A 25,515-nucleotide genomic window follows, 5' to 3' on the forward strand; every position below is an offset into this window, starting at 1 on the left:
AGTAGACTTTGGCTATTCTCATTTATTGTCTAAACTCTTCCATGCATAGTATACAATGATCTATGTACTAGAAGGTTATGCCTTGAAATTCTCTTTTATCATTTTATTATATACATTGATTTACACTGATAACAGCTTTCATTCCGAGGCTACACACCAAATGCACTGATTTCGCAAACCCCATCCCCTGTGTTCAGATGTCCATCTTCAAATTTCTACCGTGTGCCTCTGGCCCCAGGGGTGAAGCACTGCCTGGGTACATTAATAGCAGAATCACAATGTAAGTGTCAGGACGGTGGCATCATCACATTTTGACGCCAGCATCCCTGTTTCTTCTGTGTCTCACTACAGAGAAACTAAGGCTAAAGGTTAAAAGATACGGTTTATTAAATAATTCAAGCCATTAACCTGCAACCTGCAAACTGATGGCAGCCTATTAAGTTTACATTGCCATGATTCATAAGTAGTGTTTACTGATGCAAAAGCATAATGCCTGTTTTCTTTCCTTGTATTGCTGCACAGTAACGTAGTGAGGAAGGAGGTTGGAAAAGGTGACAAGACCCACGCAAGGGGACAATAAGAGCAGCAGTCTCACTTGCATAAAGAAGATTGAAGCCTTCCCTCCCTCCCTCCATCTCTCCGTATAGGCCCCAGTGCACATCTGCGTCACTTACGGGGGAGGAGGAGGCGCTGAGGCAGAGAGAAAATTGTACTGTGAGGACCTTGACAGCTTCACAGGCGGGCTTTTTTCTTTTGCCTCCCTATATGCGTTAGAATATCTATTTTTCTCTTTTACAAACTGACTATATAAAACCACCTCTCTGGCATTGCAGAAAGCAATTGACTTCCTCAGAGCCACCCGGCAGGCTATCAGGGCATCCTCGAACAGGCCAGGGACAGGGGCGCAGGTGCACTAAGAGAGCTGGCGAGGGGTACGCTTCCTCGAGACTTGGGTCTCTTCTCTCTGCGCTCTCCAGACACTGAGCTGCAAGGACAACAACGCCACCACCTTCCCTACTAAGGCTCTGCCACAAGCGCATCCCAGTGAGGTGTATCCAGCTGCAGCCGCCTCCGGAGCTTCGGAGCGCTCAGACCTCCCTCCCTCACGCATCTCCAGCCTAAGGGTTGTCCCACCTCGCCATAATCACGGGGCTCCTGCGCGGGCATCGAGGATTCTCAGCCTTTGGCGTCCCAGTCCTGCCTCTGCTCCTGCCCAGTGGTGTCCCCACGCCCAGGTCCTGTGGACCCAACCGCGGCTGAACCGCGCGGCTTTGCCGTCCGCGCTCCAGCCTTCGTCTGACAGGGCGCTCAGCCCGCCTAGCGTCTTCGGGCTCTAGGGGTGCAGAGGGCGCATCCCGCTCCTTCTTCTTCCTCCGCCCCCGGGCTCCGCTGGCCTCCCCCACCTGCTGACCAGCCTACTCCTGCGTGAGCTGCTAGCCTTTTGGCTTCTGTGCGTAAAACATGTCAGGCTCTGGGAGAAAAGACTTCGATGTGAAGCACATTCTGCGACTCCGCTGGAAACTCTTCAGCCACCCGTCACCTTCCACCGGCAGCCCGGCGGGGGGAGGCTGCCTACAACAGGACGGCGGTGGCAGCTTTGAACATTGGGGACCCAGCCAGAGCCGCCTGCTCAAAAGCCAAGAGAGAAGCGGTGTGAGCACTTTCTGGAAGAAACCTTCCTCCTCTTCCTCTTCGTCTTCCTCTCCGTCCTCTTCCTCCTCTTCCTTCAATCCGGTGAATGGCACCCTGCTTCCAGTTGCCACGAGGCTGCAGCAAGGGGCTCCTGGACAGGGCACCCAGCAGCCAGCCAGGACTCTCTTCTATGTGGAGTCCCTAGAGGAGGAGGTGGTGCCAGGCATGGACTTTCCTGGACCACACGACAAAGGGCTGGTTCTGCAAGAGCTCAAAGTGGAGCCAGACAGCTCCAGCCAGGCAACAGGTGAAGGATGTGGACACAGGTACAGTAAGTCCGCATGGGGCTTCCAAGCATCTTTCAATTTCCGCTCATTTCACAGCGTGTGCTCTGTGGCTACTAAATCTAAAATGTTTCAGGTTGAAAGTGTGCGTTAAGAGATGCCAGCCTGGTTTTGATTACTCAAGTTCTAATTTCATTACAAGTTTGCTCATTAATTTCTATTGGCTCAGACACGTCATTTTTCTTTTTGGAAGTTTTCAAAGTTATAGCCACCAATTGAACTTACATTCATTTTTGTAAGTCTTCAAGTGGAATAGTTCTCATATTCCTGAGATTATTGTGTTCTTCTGTCATATACATTGTATCAGTTGTTCCGTTATATGAAGGTGAAAATTTGCTTTACACATCATCAGAATGCATCTCATATATTGGCCTGGTAACTGACTTAGCAAATAGTCTAAGGTCCCTGTGGTTTGAATCTATTCCAAAATGAGGCCACTGGACAGCAACATTATTTCACTTCTCTTTTTGCTCCTGAAATGCACTGGTCTTATTCTCTTTTGGTCCTTTTACTTTGTGTTCACTCTTGCCTTGTTCAGAGTAAGTCTTTGAATGAAACTGTTGTGGAGTCCCTTTGCATTTAGCTGTTGTGGTTTGTTGGCTCAGTATTGAAATTGTGTCTCCTTGATAAGCAGCTCAGTATTTATTTCTAGTTTATTTCTAATATTATGCTTCTTTGTGTAGAGTTCTGCTACTTTAAAGACTTATAGAAAATCCTTCATAGACATAAAACTCCCGAGTTTTACATTTTGAGAGAATTGACTCATTAGTATTCTAAACCACATCATTGCTAGTTTTGGAATATAGTCAGGATATGAAATAATTTGCATTTAGATTCATGTGATATCAGAATACATTATTAAAGAAGAACTACAGGAGAAATATAGGAAAATGATAATGAATATATTAAGACATTTTAATTACTACACAATAACAATTAGTAACAGAATCATCTTTTTTACACTTTTGGTTAATTGAATCAGTTTCTTATAAATTTGATTAAGTAGCAAAAAGAATAGATAAAATTATATATGTATAACTTATATGTGTATAAATATGTGTGTATGTATATATATGTGCTCCCTAATTATTCTGACATATGTGGTTATAGATTTAAAAATATCCTTAAATTTTTTCAATTATATGCATTATACATATTTTAGTTTTAATTTCAGAGATTGAACATATTCTAATATTATATTAAGACATGTACTATAATGTAAGATAATTTTAATGAGGAAGAAGTATAATCTGGAATGACCAATTATGTCAATGGTTTTTCTATATATAGGAGACCTAAATATGTTTATCTATTATTCCATTAAGTGAAATATTTTATGAAAAAGAATTACAACTTTATGTACTATGAATACTATGAAGTGATTAAATGTTACTAAAAGTTATTTAATATACTAGTTACCTATAATTTTATAATTAAAAAAATAAAACGTACTGAAATGTTTATACCCTTTTGTTGAGTAAATATAAACACTTTTTGTGGGGAATTATCCAGAAACATTAACCAATTCACCTTATATATTTAAAAGGAAACTAGGTTAAGTATTTATCAATTACTATTTTATTATAACTGATAGTTTTTAGACTCTAACAGCTCAAGAAGAAATTTATACATTATGTGTTTGTAAATTTTTAAATTATTTGAATAAGCTCCGAGAAATATTAATGTTTCATATTTTCTTAAAGTTTACTTTATACTAAATACATTTTAAAATAAACAAGGCATATTCAGAATTAGTAGTTTATAAAGACTTTCATGTAAGTTAGAGTTTTGAAAACATTAATGGAGTAGTGACTTAAGAAATTATAATAAATTAACAAATATAAAACTAGTAACAGAACAAACAGCTTAGGAAAAAACACCAGACTTAACAAGTTTCTTACTTTTGAAAATACTTTATTATTTTTATTCTCAAAGAGTTGTGAGTGATAAGAATTCCTAAATTAACCCATCTACCAACCAAAATCATCTTCAATGTTGGAATCAAATTATCTTATGAGATTTGGCATGTGTAAAGTCTTGAAAATCAGGTCCAATTTTATTTTTAGTCTAGTTTCTTACTAGACAAATCAGTTAGCACTGTATGTATTTGATGGATTTATATGTTCTTAAACTTTCATAGAGAGTTGGTTCTGTGCTCATGATTGATTGAAAACCACACTAATACAACTAGCAATTAATCATTATCAGTATATAATATTTTAATATGCAGTAAAAGTAGGAGTCACTGCCTAGAAGAGACAACATTTCCAAAGTAAAATACTGAATGGAAATTCTATTATGCTTTAGAAATTTATGCAAAATAATGAGTAATGTGGATTTAATTTTTTTCTGTAGCAGCATACCCAGAAAAGCTACATAGTGTTTATGATGATCAGCAACAACATAAACTATATGAACTCTGTGTGATACTTTTTATCACTTAGGTCATTATTATATCACCAATGATGTCATTTTTAATAATGAGCATTGTGTTTTATAAATTCTGACATTTCTGCTAAGTTAATACTTACATATAAAACATGAGTTGGCCCTTTCTCTTACCTTGTATTTATTCATTGTATTGATCTTCTCTTTATTCATTTAGTTTCATACTAGTTAGAATATTGCTTTAGACAAATATGACTAGCTCAGTTGAGTAAACTGGTTAGAACAGCAGATGGAGGACATTTGGGGAAAGTTGCTCATAATCTCAGAAGTCTGGAAAGGTCAAATTATCATAGACTTGAAACATAAAGGTAGTAGGAAATATTGTGGTAAACCAATTCAGGGCCAAAACTCAACCTTTTTCTTACCTTACTAAATTAAATGCTCACTACCTGCATTCCACCCTAAATAAATCTCAGTGCTCTACTAACTTGACCACATAAACAATACTTTTTCTATAATAGTTTACTGGCCTATTAATCATTAATTTCTCTACTTCCCTGTCTAAATGATATGATTTCCTGGATATTCAGATAACCATATATTTTTGTTTTGGATATTTCTGTCCAAGATTCCATATGTAGTAAACTAAAACACCAAAGAGCAATATTTATATTCTTGCATTTTATAGTGATGTGAGTGGGAGAAGACATGTCATGTTTTAACTGCTTGCTTTTTTAGATTCTGAATTCTTACAAAGTGCAGTCATTTTATCCCATGGTTTTAGCTACCATCCATAAACTGTCTTTTCAGATTTGTATCTCTAAATCTAGCCCTCCTCTCCTGAACTGTAGTCTTACACAGCCACCTCTCTTCTTGACCTCTTTGATGGATGTCATAGGGTCCATTCAAATATAACATGTACAAAATTGAGCTTATAGTTCTTATTCTGTCTTGCTCAATTTCATTCTACTGTATTTCAGAGAATAGCTTTCTACAAATTAGTTTGTGCAAGCCAGAATTCCAGGATCACATTGGTCAATATCTTCTTTCCCCTCAATTTTAATATGCCTCCAATAATTGCTGCTTTTGCTTAGAAAATCTTCCCTATACATGTCCCACATCTCTTCATAGCTATTTTCTGCACCTAATCTAAGCTACTATCTTCTTTCAACTCTAGTTTTGTAACTTCCATCTCTTATCACCTCCCCTCCTTATCTTTGCCTCCTCAAGGCCATTCTCTACACTGAAGTGGATACAAATTCAGAATGATGAACTATTTTTCCACATCCCTCACTCCCTCATTCTCCTTTTTCCCCACCAAAGGATTTTTAACACTCCTTGATCACAGTTCATACTATGGACACCATCTGATTACAATCTTTACCATAGATTACCTGGTTGTGAATGATCTGTCCTTTGTCTGCTATGTAGGCCATTCACTTACCAACCTTCCCCTTACCCTCTGTTTTCCAGACTTAATATCCTTCCCTATAATTTCTCACTGCCTCTGGAATTCACAAAGTTGTTTCCCCTCTTTGCATAGAGACTATCCTTTCCTTAACTGCTCCCTTCCTGAGTTCATCCGTATTCATCACAGAGATGTCATGCATAAACGTGCTATACCTTTCCCAGGAAAGGAGTTCTTGATCACCCAAACAAATTCATATCCTGTGTTTTCTCTTCTTAGAAATCTCTTCTCTACTTTTTAAACATTTTCTTATTGAAGCTTGTAACCATATATTAGTATCTGTGTTGATTTTGTCTGTAAGTGAATTTCCAAGTGGAGAGGAGTATGTCTGTTTTACTCATCATTTTACCCCTATCATGGAGCAGGTAGTTACTCAATAAATACTGTCAAATGAATAAATATTTGATATAATCATATTGAGTGGTATTGATTAAGAGCTTGCTTTTTGCCAGTTAGCATGTTGAATATTTATATGTGTAAGTTAAAATTCATTACATCTTATAATCCTGCTACATTTATGTATGCCCCTGGTATAATGATTACATAGATAAGAAGACTGAAATATAAAGACGGTAATTAATTTTCCTGGAATCACAGACTTCTAAGTAATAGGGCTGGACTTTAACCCTTTCTATTTGACTCCAGATACCATATTGGCCATTGTGCCGAATCTTATTTCTCTATGCTTAGACAAACAAACAGAACGAAAGAAAAGAGGCAGCATCTGAGGTTACGGAGACATAATTTTCTTTTTCCCTTGATGGAGATTATGTTTGCATGTTTAAATAGACTTCTTAAAATGACAGGCATAGAAAAATTCTAGGTACGTCTCACTCAAAGATGACTTCTTAGCCCAAATTAGAAAACACTTTATTATTTTCTAAATTATAGTTCATTCAGTGTATTTTATGTTATAATTAATAAACAATACACAAATATAACCTAGAAATGGAAAGAAATAATTATTTTTGAGACCAAATTAGAGCTTTAGGATAGAAAAATCTGCTTATGAAGTTTGGAACCATTGATAAAGTATTGTCACTGAAAGAGAGCTTACACCATTAAAATCTCATGGAAGTTAGTGGGACATGTACCAGGCTCTTGTTTAAAATAATAATAATCTCTGCTTCAGTCAAGGGGAAAACCAACTTTGAAAATGATAAAGGACTACGTTCTCAGGAATGTGGTTCTCAAACTATACTTTTATGAAATTAAAGTGAAATAATATTCATCTTCTTTACTACCCCAAATTTTAGAGTGAAAAATAATATAATGGAACAAACTTACTAAATTGTACTTTTTTTTTTTTTTTGCTAATTTATCCTAGGTTTCTGTGTCATATAGTTTACTATTATTTAAACCAAAACTAGCAAAAGTAAGACCTTATTTGAGAAAGCTTATTTTATCTATGTTAGGATGAATTTACAAATGCTACATGGTATCCTACCCAGGAGCCCACAATGTCTAGGCACTCCACTCTCTGAGCAATGCTCTGAGTATGCTTTAGAGGAACTAAAACGATCATAGAAAAAATAGAGCTATCCTCCGGGCATTGTGGCTCATGTCTGTAATCCCAGAACTTTGGGAGGCCGAGGTGGGTGAGTCGCCTGAGGTCAGGAGTTCAAGACCAGCCTGCCCAATATGGTGAAACCCTGTCTCTACTAAAAATACAAAAATTAGCCGGGCGTGGTGGCAGCCACCTGCAATCCTAGCTCCTCGGGAGGCTGAGGCAGGAGAATTGCTTGAACCCTGGAGGTGGATGTTGCAGTGAGCCGAACCCTGGAGGCGGATGTTGCATCACACCACTGCACTCCAGCCTGGGGGATAAGAGTAAGACTTCAGGCCAGAACTATCTGTGAGAAAGGTAGTATAAACCTTGTATAAACTATAGTTTATACTATACTGTACTTATATATGAATGTAAGTACAAGATGCAGTAGGAATTTTACATGAAACATGTGAGTTGAAGGACAATATTGTATTTTTTTCTTCTATAAATGTTTAATGAATATTTTGTAGACCACATGATTAGCCTTTCTATGGTACTATTTCAAATTGTTTAGAAAAATAAAGAAAGCCTACGTATATAATCAAAATTGGCATCTGGCTAACATAGAATATAATACTTATCAGATATTTATGTTTGTTGGTTTCTTTTTACGAGTCTCCAAATATAATTTATGTATCCTCAGATATTATGCTTCTCATGACTACATGTTAAGTCAAATTTTGATTATTTTTGACCAAGAACTCTTATAGAATATACAGAAAACTGTTATCTGTAGCATATGTTGGAATTAAATCAAGTTTCTGAGCATAAAAATGGGCAGCATTTTAATCAGAGTCTCAATGTCATGACCAATACATCACATTATTGATTTTATTGTACCATCTAAAATAACTTTAGGTATGTTTGTGGTAGTTGTAAAAAACAAATAGTCTGAAATTTACAGATTGATTTAGGTCAGATAAGGATGAGTTTACTTTTCTTCATTTAAGATAGTTATTTAAAACTTTAAAGAAAAGATCTGATGAAGATACAGATAATCTGAGCAAAATAAAGATGGTTTTGAAGATCTTGAAATGCAAGTATAGGCAAAAATTCTGTTGTACTAAAAAGGCTAGATGCTGGCTACGTTTGCTGACTTTTCAGGATCTGAAAACAATATAAATGTTAAAGAAAGATCCACAAAGGTCAGCCACACTAGGGAAAATGATGCGCTATGATTGAAGGAGTCCCTGAAAAATAAATTTTGAATGGAGAACCTATGAGGCAGATCGTTTTGACCTAAGATCCTGTCACAGAAATGATGCTTTTTGAGAATAATCTGAGAATCTTCAATAATAATGAAAGGTGAAGTCAGTATATATTAATTCTAAATACAGTCTTTTTTATTATTTAGGTAGTTTTGTCACAATTCTGATAAGGGATGATTATTGAAACAACTCTTTCAGTTGTGTTTCATACTATATTTGTTGGTGATACTGTATCCTGATAGATTCTCTTGCCATCATTTTTTCTAAGTGTTACATTTGCTCATGTAAACTAGCATTTAATCTTGACTGAAATATGAAGGGATAACTTAAATTATACAATCAGAAAATTGGGATGGTTTATACTACAGGGGAAGGAAAGAATCCAATTATTTTCTATTTTTTGAAGAGGTGGATGTCAATACCTCTTTCAAAAAGAAAACATCTGTTTTTGGTTTGTTTGTTGGTTTGGTAGATTCTAATTACATTCAAATGCACAAAGGTCTCTTCAGGTTAGTATTTCCATTAACAGAGCTTCGGAAAAAATAGAAAAATAGGTTATGAGAGGGAAAGTATTTTTATAATTTTTATATTTAAATTTATGAATATGAAACATTCTGAGATTCACCTTTGAATTCTACTATTTTTGAAAGTAAATACGTAGTCATTTTCAGTTGTAATAAAATTTAAATAAGATTGCTACTTTTTCAGTCACTTTCCCTTTGATATAATATTAATAATATGTAACTTAAGCAAATGTATAAATTTAATAACTAGACATAAGTATTTTCGTGATTCACTGATGATTTATAAACATTTATTTGTGTTATTTACTCTTCAAAAGGCATGACATTTTTGTTTGTTTGTTTGTTTTTATTATGTGGTAAACATTGTGATAACCACTAAGAAGTTGTATTTACTTTTTATTTTCGTATTTTTTTCTTTTAAACTTAAATTTTAGTTTTGGGGGTAAATGTGCAGTTTGTTACATGAGTAAATTGTGTGTCACAGGTGTTTGGTGTACAGATTATTTCAACACTCAGATAATAAGCCTAGTACTCAATAGGTAGTTTTTTTGATTCTCACTATCCTCTGACCCTCCACCCTCAAATGGGCCCCAGTATCTATTGTTCCCATCTTTGGTGTCCATGTGTACTCAGTGTTTAGCTCCCAATTGTAAGTGAGAACATGCAGTATTTGGTTTTCTGTTTCTGCGTTAATTCACTTAGGATATCGGCCTCCAGTTCCATCCATGTTGCTTCAAAAGACATGATTTCATTTTTTTTTTAAAGGCTATGTAGTGTTATATGGTATATATGTACCACATTTTCTTTATCCAGTCCATCATTGATGGGTATCCAGGTTGGTTCCATGTCTTTGCTATCGTGAGTACTACTACAAATAACATATGAGTGCATGTGCCTTTATGGTGGAATGATTTATTTTACTTTGGATATATACCCAATAATGGAGTTGTTTGGTTGAATGGTAGTGCTATGTTAAGTTCTTTGATAAATTGCCAAACTGCTTTCCACAGTGGTTGAATAAATTTACTTTCCCATGTGTAGTGTAAAAGTGTATCATTTTCTTTCCAACCTTGCCAACATCTGTTATTTTTTGACATGTTAGTAATAACTATTCTGATTTTTAACAATAGATATTTTTATTTTTTGTGAATGGAAGGGTGTTCTTGATTTGGTTCTCAGCTTGGTCATTGTTGGCATATAGGAATGCTAAGCATTTTTGTACATTGTTTCTTTTTATCCTGAAATTTTACTAAAATTGTTTATCAGACCTAGGAGCCTTTCTGCAGAAACTATGGGGTTTTCTAGGTATAAAATCATATCATCTGTGAAGAAAGATAGTTTTACTCCTCTTTCCCTGTTTGGATGGTTTTTATTTTTTTCTCTTGCCTGATTGCTCTGACTAAGACATCCAGTTCCATGTTGAGTAAGAGTGGTGAAGTTGACTTCCTTGTCTAGTTCTGGTTCCCAAGTGGAATGCTTTTAGCTTTTGCCCATTCAGTATGGTGTTGGCTGTGGATTCATCATAGCTGTCTCTTATTATTTTGATGTATGTTCCTTTAATGCCTAGTTTGTTAAGGGTTTTAAACATGAAGTGATACTGAATTTTATTGAAAGACTTTTCTTCATTTATTGAGATAATGGTGTGGTTTTTGGTTTTACTTTTGTGTATGCAATGAATCACATTTTATGATTTGCATGTATTGAACCAACCTTGCAACTCAGGGATAAAGTATACTTGATGGTGGTACATTAGCTTTTTCATGTGCTGCAGGATTGAATTTGCTAGTATTTTGTTGAGGATTTTTGCATCCATATTAATCAGGGTTATTGGCCTGAAATTCTCTTCTGCATTGTATCTCTGCCAGGTTTTGGTTTTATAATGAGGCTGGCCTCCAATGAGTTAGGGAGAAGTTCCTCCTTCTCAGTTTTTTGGAATAGTTCCAGTAGGATTAGTACCATCTCTTCTTTATATAATACATCTGGTAGAATTTGGCTGTGAATCCATCTGGTCTACGGATTTTTCTCATTGGCAGGTATTACTGATATAATTTCAGAACTTGTTGGTATGTTCAGGGTTTCAGTTCCTTCCTGGTTCAATCTTTGGAGGTTGTATGTTTCCTGGAATTTATCAGTTTCTTCCAGGTTTTCTAGTTTGCGTGCATAGAGCCAATCATAATAGTCTCTCAGGGTATTTTTTGTGTGTGTTTCTGTGGGATAGGTGCTAATGTCTCCTTTGTTGTTTCTGATTGTATTTGGATCTTCTCTCTTTTACTTTAATAGTTTAGCTAGTAGTCTATCAAACTGATTCATTCTTTCAAAAAACTAACTTTTGATTTTGGTGATCTTTGTATAGCTTTCTGCTTTCAATTTTGCTCAGTTCAGCTGTGATTTTGTTTGCTTCTTTACTTATACTAGCTTTGGGGTTGGTTTACTCTTGATTGTCTGTTCCTCTAGGTGAGATGTTTGTTAGTTAATATGAAATCTTTCTAACTTTTTGATGTGGGCATTTAACACTATGTTTTCTTCTTATCACTATCTTAGCTGTGTCCCAGAGATTCTGGTATGTTTTATCTTTGTGGGTTTTTTCCCCCATTATTTTAAATTAATTGTTTGATGTCTGTCTTAATTTCATTGCTTGACCAAAAGTCATTCAGAAGCAAATTTTGTAACTTCCATGCAATTGAATGGTTTTGAGATCTTCTTAAGTGGTGATTTCTTTTTCTATTTCACTGTGGTACAGGAATACGGTTGGTATAATGTTGGTTTTTTATATTTTTTGAGAATTGTTTTATGTCAGAGCATGTGATTGATTATTGATTATGTGCCATGTGCAGATGAGAAGAATATATATTCTGTTGTTGGATTGACTCTCCTGCAGAAGTCTGTCAGGCCCATTTAGTTAAGTGTCAAATTTAGGTCCTGAGTATTTTTGTTAGCTTTCTGCCTCAGTGATCTGTCTCATACTATCAGTAGTGTGTTGATATCTCCCATTTTAATTGTGTAGTTATCTAAGTCTCTACACCATTCTCTAAGAACTTGTTTCATAAATCAGGTGTTCCAGTATTGAGTACATATATATTTAGGATAGTTAAATGTTCTCATTGACTCAAACCCTTTATCATTATGTGAAGCCCTTCTTTTTCCCTTTTAGATTGTTATTATTTGAAAACTTGGTTTTTGTTTTTTTGTTTTTTTCTGAAATTAAAACAGCAACCATTGATTTTTTGTTGTTGTTGGTTTTCTATTTGCTTGATAGATTTTTTTTCATCCCTTTACTTTGAACCTATGGCTGTCATTACATGTGTGATGAGTCTCTTGAAGACAGCATAAGGTAGGGTGCTGCTTCTTTTTTTTTTTTTTTTTTGAGACGGAGTCTCGCTCTGTCGCCCAGGCTGGAGTGCAGTGGCGGGATCTCAGCTCACTGCAAGCTCCACCTCCCGGGTTTACGCCATTCTCTCTCCTCAGCCTCCCGAGTAGCTGGGACTACAGGCGCCCGCCATCTCGCCCGGCTAATTTTTTGTATTTTTTTAGTAGAGACGGGGTTTCACAGTGTTAGCCAGGATGGTCTCGATCTCCTGACCTCGTGATCCGCCCGTCTCGGCCTCCCAAAGTGCTGGGATTACAGGCTTGAGCCACCGCGCCCGGCCAAGGGTGCTGCTTCTTTATCCAACTTGCCACTGTGCTTTTTATGTGGGATGTTTAACCCATTTACTTTCAAGGTTAATAATGATATGTTTGGATTTGATGCGGTCTTTGTATTATTAGCTGGTTATTTTGTTGTTCTGATTGAGTAGTTGCTTTATAGTGTCAATGGAAATGTACTAAAGTATGTTTTTGTGGTGACTGGTAATAACTTTTTGTTTCCATGTTTAGCACTTCCTTAAGGACTTTTTGAAAGGCAAGTCTGGTGTTAACAAATTCTCTTAGCATTTACTTGTCTGAAAATGATTTTATTTCTCCTTTGCTTATGAAGCTTACTTTGGCTGGCTGTGGAATTCTTGGTGGAAATTTCTTTTGTTTAAGAATGATGAGTACAGGCCCACATCTTCTGGCTTGTAGGCATTTTTTCTGAAAAATCCACTGTTAGCCTGATGGGATTCCATTTTTAAGTTACATGCCCCTTCTTTCTAGCTCCATTTATTCATTTTTCTTTTGTGTCAATCTTAGAGAATCTGATGACTATGTGTCTTGGGAATGGTTGTCTTGTATAGTATCTCTCAGGGGTTCTCTGAATTTCCTAAGTTTGAATGTCAGCCTCTCTAGTGAGGTTGGGGAAATTTTTGTAGATAGTATCCCCAAATAAGTTTGCAAGTTGCTTTCTCTCTCACGCTCTGTTTCAGGGACATCAATGTGTTGTCATTTTGGTCTTGTTGCATAATTTCTCAGAAGTTTTGTTCATTATTTCTCACTCTTTAGTTTTGTCTGACTGAATTGATTTGGATAACTGGTCTTCAAGCTCTGAGATTCTTTCCTTAGCTTGCTGTGTGCTGCTGTTAACACCTGCAGTTGTGTTGTTATATTCCTAAAGTGAGTTTGTCAGCTCTATCATATCATTTGGTTCTGTCTTAAAAAGGACGATTTTGTCTTTCAGCTCCTGTATAATTTTATTGGATTCCTTGGATTTCTTGGGTTGAGTTTCAACTTTATCCTGAATTGATAGTCATCAGAACATGTAATGATCTTCACTGTCATTCAACCTCTTAATTCTAAGTCTATTATTTCAGCCATTTCAGCCTGATTAAGAGCCATTGCTAGTGATCTAGTGCAGTCATTTGGAGGTAAGAAAACATTGTGGCTTTTTGAGTTGCCAGAGTACTTGAAGTGGTTCTTCCTCATCTGTGAGGCATGATGTCTTTATTTTTTGAAGTTGCTGTTACTTGAATAAAGCTTTTTGTTTTTATGTTCTTTGATGCCCTTGAAGGATTGACTGTGGTATAAGTTAGTTTCAATTAACTGGCTTTGTTTGTGGATGATTTCAGGGATCCCAGGTTTAACTTTGCACTCCCAAGCTGCATGATCAAACGCAGGGGGACTGGTATCAGACCCATGACTTTGTCCTCTGGTTTCTCAGTCTTAAGCACTTGCTACTCTGGAGGGTCCAAGGTGTTCATCGTCTACTGGCAAAAACTTGCAGATGGCGGGTTCTGGTAAAATTGCTTCATCAGGGCAGCAATGTGACATGGTCCATGTGTACATGGACTGGAATTAGTGGAGTGGTGATTCAGTGGGGGCATGACATTTTTGTTCCATAAATATTTTATAATTCTGCTTTGTAATGGTTTTATTAGCATTATTAATGTGCTCATTTCTATCTGGAAATTAGAAAATTTAAAAGAACCAATTAAAATAAATAAAAAAAAACCCTGGGTCAAATAATATTTTAATTACTGCATTAAAGTCAGGATAAAAGAGCTAAAGCCCTTACTTTAGGCTGAGTAGCCAAAGATAGACTGGACTTAACCCTCACCTGAGATAACAACAACAAATAAAGAAGGAAGAAGGAAAGAGAGGTAGGAAGGAAAAGAGGGAGGGAGGGAAGAAGGAAGAAAGAAAAGAAAAAAGAATGAGAAGGAGTAAAAGAAGCAAGCAAGGAAGGAAGGAATGAAGGAAGGAATGAAGGAAAGAAGGAAGGAAGGAAGGAAGGAAGGAAGGAAGGAAGGGAGGAAGGAAGGAAGGAGGGAAGGAGGGAGGGAGGGAGGGAAGGAAGGAAGGAAAGAAAGGAAGGAAGGAAGGAAGGAAAGAAGGAAGGAAGGAAGGAAGGGAAAGGAAAGGAAGGAAGGAAGAAAGGAAAGAAGGAAGGAAGGAAGGGAAAGGAAAGGAAACAAAAGGAAAGGAAAGGGAAAATAAAATAGAAGAAGGAAAGAAAGAGTAGAGGGATTGGAGCTAGGGAGATAGGAAAGCAGGAGGAAGAAAGAAGAGAGGGAAGGAAGAGAGGCATAAAGAAAGGAAAGAAGAACTTTTTAAAGACATTGAACATCAGGCACTGAAGAAGAGTGATTTCCAAGATATGTTAGTTAAAAAAATGAGGCAGCCTTAAAATTGCCCAAGCTGACTGTCTAGAGAGAGATTCCAGTCAGTGATATAGGAGAGGGGAAATCAAAAGAATAAGTTAGAGACCTGCCTGGCCAACATCGTGAAACCCCGTCTCTAATAAAGATATACAAATTATCTGGACATGGTGGCAGGTGCCTGCAATCCCAGCCTACTCTGGGGGCTGAGGCAGGAGAATCACTTGAACTCTGGAGGGGGATGTTGCAGTGAGTGGAGATCACAGTATTGCTCTCCAGCCTGGGCAAAAAGAACAAAACTCCGCCTCAAACAAAACAAAACAAAAGAAGAATGTGATAACCAACCTAGATTAAAGAGATGGAGTTGAGTGTCAAGGAATATCAAGGCTATGTGAGATTACAGGACAAAATGCCAGGCAAGAGAATAATGCACAGAGAGAAAACTACAGAAATCTGTAAAGGGCTCACATGAGTATTAAGCAGATTAGTATCCAGTAGAATAATGACAGATACTTGTGTTTGAAGAAACTTCCCAAGGCTTGGGGAAGAACCACATGAGAAGAATAGAAGAATTAGTGTTGGTCATTCAAATCAGAATAGAAAACTCTCATGATTCACAGTATTGGATAAAGGTTTTTCAAAGGGTCTTGCCTTAGCAATGGAAAATATTCATAACTATCCCTAAAACACACAATGTTCTTGTTCCACTTAGCAAATCTTGAAAGGAAGACTTGAGAGGATCAAACTGTTTCCAACTATTGTAACTGTGCTCAGAACAAAGTTCAAGGAGATTCACATATTCAAAATTAGTCAGTATCAAAACATGGTAACATTTGCTATCTTTCTCATCCAGAGTTTACCAGGCAGCAAAGAGGTGGACAAATATAAACCATGCAAAGAAGACCAAAATCAATTAATTAAAACAAATCTAATATGGACATTATTAAATCATGTTTAAAAAGTCATATTCTAAATATTCAAAAAATTAACTAGGGACAGGTGCATATGAATAAGGCAAACATGAAACTTCCAGACCAAAATTAAATTTCAATATTCAATCTTGGAGATGAAAAATACACTAGATGAAGTTAATGACAAAGCAGAAATTGCAGAAAAATAATAGTGACTTTGAAGAAGTAGCAATGAAACTATGCAAAATAAGGCAAGGAAGAAAGCTTTTATAGAAAATAACACAAAGAACAGTGAGCTATCTGATAATTGTAAGAAGCTTAATAAATACATAATTGAAATGCTCAGTGGAGAGTAAAGAGTTAAGGGAAAAATATTTTTAAAATAATGACAGAAATTTTCCAAATTTTATAAAAATTATAAATTCCTAGATTCAAGAATCTCAATGAATTCTAAGCACAAGAAATATGAAATAAATTTCTATAGGTGCATTATAATAAAATTCTCAAAAACATTGATAAACAGAAAAATATTAAAATATCTAGAAAAGTAGAGAGGGATAAAAATAAGGATGATGGGACATTTCTCATTGGCAATGGTGCAAGTGAGAAGACAGTGGAACATTTTACAGTACTGTAAGGAATAAAAAGAACTGTCCTTGTAGAATTCTATATACATTCAGAATTTTTCTCAAATTTAGGATCAAGTAATATTTTCAGACATGGAATTGTTAATTTATTAGCAGCAGATGTGCTCTACAAGATGTATACTTCAGGCACAAGTAAAATGACACTAGTTGTCAAAGTCTATACAAATAAAGAAAGAACAGCAGAAATGATAACTATATAGACAAAAAAACTTTTAAAAATGATGTAAATTTGGTAGATTTTAAAGGTAAAGACTGAAACAAAACGGAAGACTATATTGTTACACATTTACCATATGTGTATAATGACTATATGACAACAATAGCATTAATACCTCAAGAGAAGAAATGAAGATATAATAACGTAAGGTTTTTATATTAAATAAGAAGTGGTACATCATTTGAAGGTAGTCTAAAGAATAGATTATAAATCCTAAAACAACCATTAAAATAATAATGCAATAAAAATAGTAAATCAAGAAATAAGAGATAATGAGCTCATAACATTATTCAATTAGTTTAAAAAAGGAAAAGAGAAAATGGGGACAAAGAAAAGATGGAATAATCAGGAAACACACAGCACAACAATAGCCTGAGCTTGGTATATCAACCATTGCATTTAGAGAAACTGGTGTGCACCTTCACAATAAAAAAGTTAGAGATTATCAGATTGTACAACAAAGATCCTTATGCTGCTTACAAGAAATTCATATTAAAGATAAACACACAAATTGGTTAAAAGTAAAGGTATGATAGGTTTAATATGCTAACTAGCAGAAAAAATGTGGGTAGATAATATTAATACTAATCTGTCATCAGCAGTGGCATTAAGAGGAGCTCAGGCAGTAATACTCACTTGCCCACTGCTTACCTCTTGCTGTGTGGCCCAGTTCCTAACAGGCCACACACTGGTACTGGTCTGTGGCCCAGGAGTTGGAGACCTCTGTCTTAGGACAATGACTGTCTTATTAGTCTGTTCACACAGTGCTGTAAAAACATCCCTAGGACTGGCTAATTTATAAGGAAAAGAGATTTAATTGGCTCATGGTTTTGTGGGATATACAGGCTCCTGCTTCTGGGGAAGCCTCAGGAAACTAACAATCATGGTGGAAGGCAAAGGGGAAGTAGACACATAATCATGTGGCCAGCAGAAGGAAGAGAGCTAGGGAATGAGGAAGTGCTACACACTTTTAAACAACCAGATATTGTGAAAACTCATTATCATGAAAACAGCAAGAGGGACCTCCACCCCCATAATCCAATCATCTCCCACCAGGCTCATCTTCCACCATTGAGGATTATAATTCGACCTGACATTTGGGTGGGAACACAGAGCCAAACCATATCAACTATCAATCCCCAAAACTGAAACTATTAAAAACCTACAGCTAAATCATAAAATTAAAAAACTATGTTCTTCGTAAGATCAGGAACAGATAAGGATTTTTTTTCTTTTTACTACTTTCATTCAACATTGTATTTGAAAGGCTTTGTTCAATAAAAAAGTAAAAAGCAAAAAAAAAAAAAAAATATGCTGTGGCTCACACCTGTAATCCCAGCACTTTGGGAGTCCGAGGTTGGTGGATCACGAGGTCAGAAGTTTGAGACCAGCCTAGCCAACATAGTGAAACCTCGTCTCTACTAAAAATATAAAATTTCTTATTTGAAGACAAATTGATCATCTCTGTAAAAATGAAGAAATAAAACTTTGTGCAGATACAATTGTCTATAAAAAATTGAGGAAATGAACAAAGAAATGTAGCAAGTTTAGCAAAGTGGCAGGATACAGAATAAACATACAAAACTCAATTGGATTTCTATATATTAATGAATAATTGGAAATTTAATTGTAAAGATGATACATTTTATAATGTTAGTAAATTATGAAATAATAAAAATGAGAAAAGATGTGAAAGACCCATACACTGAAAAACCATGCTGAGAAGAAAGAGTCACATAATGAAGAAGTATTAGTATATAATATTCACAGATCAGAAGACTCACTACTAATGTGGTTAATTCTTCTCCAGTTGATCTATAAAATGAACATATCACTGAAGAAAATCTTTGCATGCTTTTTTTGGTATAAATTGATGAGTTTATTCTATAAATTCATATAAAAATTCAAAGGACCTAGAATAAACAAAAGAATTTTTTGAAAAATTAAAAAATTTGGAGACTAGTATTCCTGATTTCCAGACTTGTTGTGAATCTACATTAATCAAGATAGTGTTGTATAAGTGTAAGAATATATAAATAGATTAAGAATGGATAAATACATCTGTTAGTAGTCATATAATGAATTACTATTCTGTCATATAAAAATTTAACAACTTTTTAACTAAACCTTAGTTTAATGAAAGTGGTTCATTAGTTTAATGTTTAAACTAATGTTTAATCTTAGTTTAATTAACAACTCTCATTAAACTAAGATTAAATGAAAAATGTTATTATGAGACAAAAAGCTTACCGTATGGTGTATTTCTTTTTTTTTTTTTTTTTTTTTTTTTTTTTTTGAGACGGAGTCTCACTCTGTGGCCCAGGCTGGAGTGCAGTGGCCGGATCTAAGCTCACTGCAAGCTCCGCCTCCTGGGTTTCCGCCATTCTCCTGCCTCAGCCTCCCGAGTAGCTGGGATTACAGGCGCCCGCCACCTCACCCGGCTAGTTTTTTGTATTTTTTTAGTAGAGACGGGGTTTCACCATGTTAGCCAGGATGGTCTCGATCTCCTGACCTCGTGATCCGCCCGTCTCGGCCTCCCAAAGTGCTGGGATTACAGGCTTGAGCCACCGCGCCCGGCCGGTGTATTTCTTTTTAATGTTTATTATAAATCACATAAACTTATCCATTATATTTATTATCCTTACTTTGTATAAAAATGTTAATCTCCCTTGCCTTGAATCATATGTTGGGGTCAGATACTTCTTGAGTTTGGCATATGGACCAAAGAGTCATTTACTATACTTGCTTTACAGAATTTGATGCTGAAATATGTACATTGAGTCTTGCTGCCTTCTTCTTGATAGGAAATGAGAAAGAGGGAAGTCAAAATAATTTTTTAGTAAGCTTCTCTGCACAGAAGGCTTTGCTGTGTAAACATAGGAAACTTTTTTCCTTTATCTTCATTGCCAATACTAGATGAACAATGGGAAGTATGAATACTGCTCATATGCTTTACATTAATGGGGCAGCATTTTACAATGTAAAGTCTGTGATGGAAAGAAGAGAATGAGTGAATTTTTACTTATACAGAATGTCTTGAATAATAGTAGTGTTCACTGTATAGTGCAATTTACAAAAATGTGTATTATATGATTACATTGTAGTAAAACTTAACTTCTCATATGTGTTTATATCAGAGAGAATAGTGTAAGTAAAATTCCACATTTTTATATTTGTTACCAGAAAATTATAATATTGTTTTTTGTGTTCTTGACATGTTACACTGAACTTTATTGCTATTATTTTTGAGTAAGAAGTTAAAAGTTACAAAATAGTAAATTTATTAAATATTGACTAAGTATAAAGCATGTAATCCATCTCAAAACTAGATGTACCATCTATAGGTGTCCTAAAAACTGGAAAATTTGCCATCTAGTGGTTGTTTATTAACATTGAAGCTACCTCGTGCCTTGAAAAAAATGTAAGAGATGATCAGCAATTAAAACTACAATATAATATAGCTGGTATATAGGAACATCAAGATATCCTACAATAGTAACAGATGCTCTGTGAAATCCTTTAATTCCACTTCTTATATCCAATTTTCACTACACTAAACATTAAACAACTCTTCTTCTTGATGACAATTTAAAAGGACATCTCCGGAAGTTACTTTATTTAATTGAATATAATTTATTAATAATTACTAAATGTCCTGCTATTTCAAGGAACTTTTGAAACTTATACTTCAAATAAGTATTTAATCCTCAACTTTTCAAATACTATCAATATTTACTTATTTTTTAAAATCAAAAGATAAGTAAGAGTGTCTCATAAATTGTAGTAAATTTCAATGACTTAATATCATGCATTAGTATAATGTAAAAGTAGAGCTTTAAAATGGTACTACCTGTGTTTCAAATAAATGTTGCTGTTTTCAAAAGAATATACATGCAAGTTACACAGGCAACATTTATGGAATCTAGATAATTAGCAAAAATAAAAGCAAAAATAGATATGACACTCTTACAACTTTTCTAAATTACTCTAAGTTTATGACTTCATGAAGAACATGAGGTCGCCAAGTCAGCCTTACTTACCTCTCCTGAATATTTATTGAGATAATCATAGAAGAGTATCTGAAAAGACTTCGAGAGTTTAAAACATTATATCGTAACAGTTGAGCTAGCAATGTCATAGTATGGTCTATAATACCAGAGTTAATGAAATTAGATAGAAAATGCTTGCAGCATGTGACGAGTCTTCATTCGACAGAGCTTTATCTAGGCTTTAATATTTTAAAGTTTAATTAGCCAGAAAATACTTACATACAGCATCATTATTCTGACATATAACCTTGCAACTAATATTATTTAATAATCTGACAGTATTTTTCACAATGATATCTAGCCTATTATAATTAAAATCAAATACTAGGCCCTGTTTAAACTAATCCTTTCAAATAGAGAGGAAATCAAACACTGGGCCCTCTTTAAACTAATTCTCTGAATGTTTTTTGAGTTTTTAAGTACAATTTCTGAAGAATAATACCAGGAGAACTCTTCAGAGTTTATATATCACCAATGTGTTTGAAAGGCTAATTCCATCTTAAGGAGACCACCTTGCCTTGAAGTTTGCAACTGTAATGGTAAAAAAAAACAAAAAAAACAAAAAAAACAAAAAAAACAAAAAAAAAACCCCAAAACAACAACAACAACAACAACAACAACAAAAAATATAGACTGTGAGACTTAGAAGAAAAAGAAAAGCTTATTTCTGAACATAACTAAAACAGAAAATTTGTATCTGTTTATACTCTGAATAAAACTCTAGAAAGTGTAGATTCTACATAAACAGGTCCAAGATTACATTACAGGCTGAAATGAAAAGGGGTGCTAATTGTTGCTTAAATAATTCAAATTAAGTTTTACCTTCATTCACATTAGATGATGTTAGATAGCTAGTCTTTTCTTTACTGTTTATTACAGAAGAGATTCTAAACTGAAAATCTGCTAAACACATATTCCTCCTACCTTGTACGTGAAGACAAATTATACTACGCAGAGAAAAGAAGTTTTCCTCTGCTTTGAGGTTTTGTTTTTGTGATTTCGATTTTATTTATTTTAAAATCTATTCTTGATATAGCAAATGCCTGTTAGGACTCACATTTGTAAGATTTTTCTTGTTAAGTACAAACTCTTGCCAACTCTCAAAATGTAATGGTTGCAAAATGTCATGTTAAGATTTTTTACTGAAGATAGTGGGGGAAGTTCTCAAAGTCCTATAATGTATGCTAATTACCCTAGAACTGAGCCATTATACTGGATGTGCCTTTAAAGTTCCAACTCACGTAAGCATTTTTCCTCCAATACATTGGATCATGGATTCATTTTACACAGCATTTGGAGCAGTATCTAACCTACCTACAAATTACCTTTGAGTCAGCTATGAGCTGTGGAATCTAGATTATAATCTTGCTGTTCTTTCTAGGACCCTCCTGTTGGTGATTTCTTCCTTTTTTCTTGCTACCATCTTTTGCCGAGAAGATTCCCTCTATGCTTTCCCTGCAGTAGGAGGTAGCCCGCCATCTTGTGATTTCTCTTCTTTAAGACTATCTGGAAATAATCACAAAATAGTGTCTTATTTTTACGGGATATTACTTCTGGCAGAAAAAAAAAAAAAAAAGAAAATGACATGATATTTTTGAAAAGTCAAAAATTGCTAAGATTTCTTAAACAAACAAACAAACAAAGAAAACAGCTACCTTTTAAAAATATTCCTGACAAGCTCAAACAACTCAATAGGAAGAAATAAAACAAAAGTAAAACAAACTTCTGCTGCCAGAAGTAATATTAATAATCAAATTAATCTAACTTAAAATGGGCAAAGACATCAATAGACATTTTCAAAAGAAGACATACAAATGGCCAAAGATATATGTAAAAGTGCTCACCATCATTACTCATCAGAGAAATACGAATCAAAGCTATAATGAGATATAATCTCACCCCAGTTAAAATGACATTTACTAAAGACCAAGAAATAGGGGATGCTGGCGAGGATATGGAGAAAGGGGAGCCCTCATATGCTGTTTGTGAGAATGTAAATTAATGCAACCACTTTGAAGAACAGTATGGAGGTTCCTCAGAAAACTAAAAATATAACTACCATATAATCCAGCAATCCCTCTACTGGGTACGTATCCAAAAGGAAGGAAAGCAGTTTATTGAAGAAATATCTGCTCTCCTGTGTTTATTGCAGCATGATTAACAATAGCTAAAATATGGAATCAACCTAAGTGTTGATCACTGAACAAATGGATAAAAAATGTGGTACATATATGCAATAAAGCATTATTTGGTTGTAAAAATGAATGAAATCATGTTAATTGCAGCGACATGGATGGAACTGGATGGCCTTATATTAAGTGAAATAAGCCAGACACAGAAAAATAAATATTGTTTGTTCTCACTCATATCTGGGAACTAAACAAAAATTTGAACTCATGGAGATAGAGTGTATAATGATGGTTACCACCATCTGGAAAGAGTATTAGAGAGTGTGGGGGGTGGGGTGGAGGGAGAAGGGACAGTTATTCAATACAACAATACAGTTAGATAGAAGAAATAAGATATTGGGTTAAAGAGCACAATGGGATGACTATAGTTAACCGTAATTTTTTGTTTATCTCAAAATAACTAAAAGGGTAGACTTGGAATGTTTCTAACACAAATGATAAATGCTTAATGTAATGAATGTTTCATTACCCTGATTTGATCATTACATATTATATGCTTTTATTAGAGTATTATATGTACCTCATAAATATGTACAACTGTCCATAACAATTTAAAATAAAAACTTAAATGTTCTTGCCAGAACTGACTTCATGGGCAAGCAATTGGTCCAGTCTCACTGCCTGGGATATAGATGAATCCCACACTTGGTTTAATCCTCTAGTGTGTCATTTTTGAAACTCTTAATGATATTAAATAAGATTCCATGTAATTTTATTTTCTAATAGGTTCCACAATTATGTAGTCAATTCATGATAGTCCTAAGAATCTAAATAGAACATATCTCTCTCTTTCTTCCATATCATTACATTTCCTCTTGAGAACTCTGCCAATCACTATAAAACATTTTAGTCTGGAAGTGGTGCAAAAACCTCTCTTATAGATGGTCCCAAAATCCCATGACCTTCCCAAATTTCACTTAGATCTCTAGCTGATACCATTGATTATGTTGGGTAGATCAATGACTGAAGAAATACCCAGGATTTGAAGCAGAAATTGTGCTCTCAGTCACTCTTCAGACCATATAAATCAATTCTATGTTGGAGGAGCTACTACAACAGTAGCTGTAAAAAGAGAGATACCCAGGCTCAGACATAAGGAAAGAACTACTTTATGGTAGCAGTGGGGACTGGGTAGAGGACATAGCCATTGGTATTTATTCTACTGGCTACTTTCTCACTTCTCTTGTCATTAAGTTCCTTCATTAGCTTAGGTTCTAGGCAAGTTGAAAGACAGGGATGATTCTTAGCTTATCTGCAGAGGATGAGAGGAAACACAGGTAGGTAGAAAAAAGGCTGATAGTGATGGAATTGCAATGAAGTGGCAGTGGAAGATGTGATGGGTATCAATAGAATGTCTTAGAATCACTTGGCCAACGAAGAAAGCCACACTGAAATTGCCACAAAATCATTGAAGTTCTGTCATCTTCTCCTAAGTAAATCAAAGCACATCCAAAGTAAAATGGCTCCTCTTGCTTTAGTTGGAGATATGCAATGTGGTGGTTCACCGATTAATTCTATGCTCTTCTAAGTATAATCTACCCTAAAGCTTACCAACTTTAAAGAAAAAGAAATTTTTATTTTAGTCTACATGAGACAACATAATTTTATGAGATATATTTTTTGTTTTTTCCCAAGCAGCCTTCCTTTTCAAAATTCAATCCAGTCATCAATGATTGAGCCAATATATTCATATATAATATATATATATATATATATATAGATGATTGCATCGTATTTGTTTTACATGAATTTGATTTTTAATTTTAATGTTTATCTTGTTTCTGAGAGATGGGGTTTCACTCTGTCATGCAGATTGGAGTGCAGTGGTGTGATCCTAGCTAACTGCAGCCTCGAACTCCTGGGCTCAAGTTATCCTCTCACCTCAGCCCAATAGCTGTGACTACAGGTGCATGCTGCCACATCTGGCTTACATAAATTTTAGATTTTTCTAGATGCTTTAAGACTAACTCTTCACCTCTGATAAGTGGGTACTTTTCACATAATATATTGTTTAAAGAATCTAACTTTCTTGTGTTAGAAGAAACTACTGGTAAGTTAAAGTAATCTTAGTTTTCATGATTGGTTACATTAAACATAGCCCTTTACTATATACTACTTTTGGTAAATATATAATTTCATAATCAAATATATATTATCCTAAAATGATATCATCAAGAAATTCTTCTTACTTGATTAATTATTCAAACATGTTAATTAACTTTATATGCATATGATCTTGGTAAAGTGTATAACAAGACAGTTCACAGTAAAACTGCAGTTCTAATTGCCAAATGGATTTAAAACTAAGGTTCATACTCCATTCCTCAATCACCTGAAGATGAGCTATTCATTTGTGTCACAGGTCTTTACATATGATGTAG

The 25,515-nt window shown here is 35.0% G+C and overlaps 1 protein-coding gene across 2 annotated transcripts in view; it reads left to right on the forward strand.

Moving 5' to 3' along the window:
- Positions 1 to 668: 668 nt before the first annotated feature.
- The window catches only part of KLHL1 (kelch like family member 1), a 456,085-nt gene continuing 431,238 nt past the window's right edge, over positions 669 to 25,515 (forward strand). The window contains exon 1 of one of the 2 annotated variants that reach the window (XM_033177586.1): positions 669 to 1,958. In XM_033177586.1, coding sequence (XP_033033477.1) covers positions 1,462 to 1,958 — 497 coding nt within the window. In that variant the 5' untranslated portion in view covers positions 669 to 1,461. The remainder of the gene's footprint in view (positions 1,959 to 25,515) is intronic. The other variant, XM_033177587.1, reaches the window with a different exon arrangement.

Source organism: Trachypithecus francoisi, unplaced genomic scaffold (assembly GCF_009764315.1).
Source record: "Trachypithecus francoisi isolate TF-2019V2 unplaced genomic scaffold, Tfra_2.0 Lachesis_group18, whole genome shotgun sequence".
Classification (NCBI taxonomy): domain Eukaryota; kingdom Metazoa; phylum Chordata; class Mammalia; order Primates; family Cercopithecidae; genus Trachypithecus; species Trachypithecus francoisi.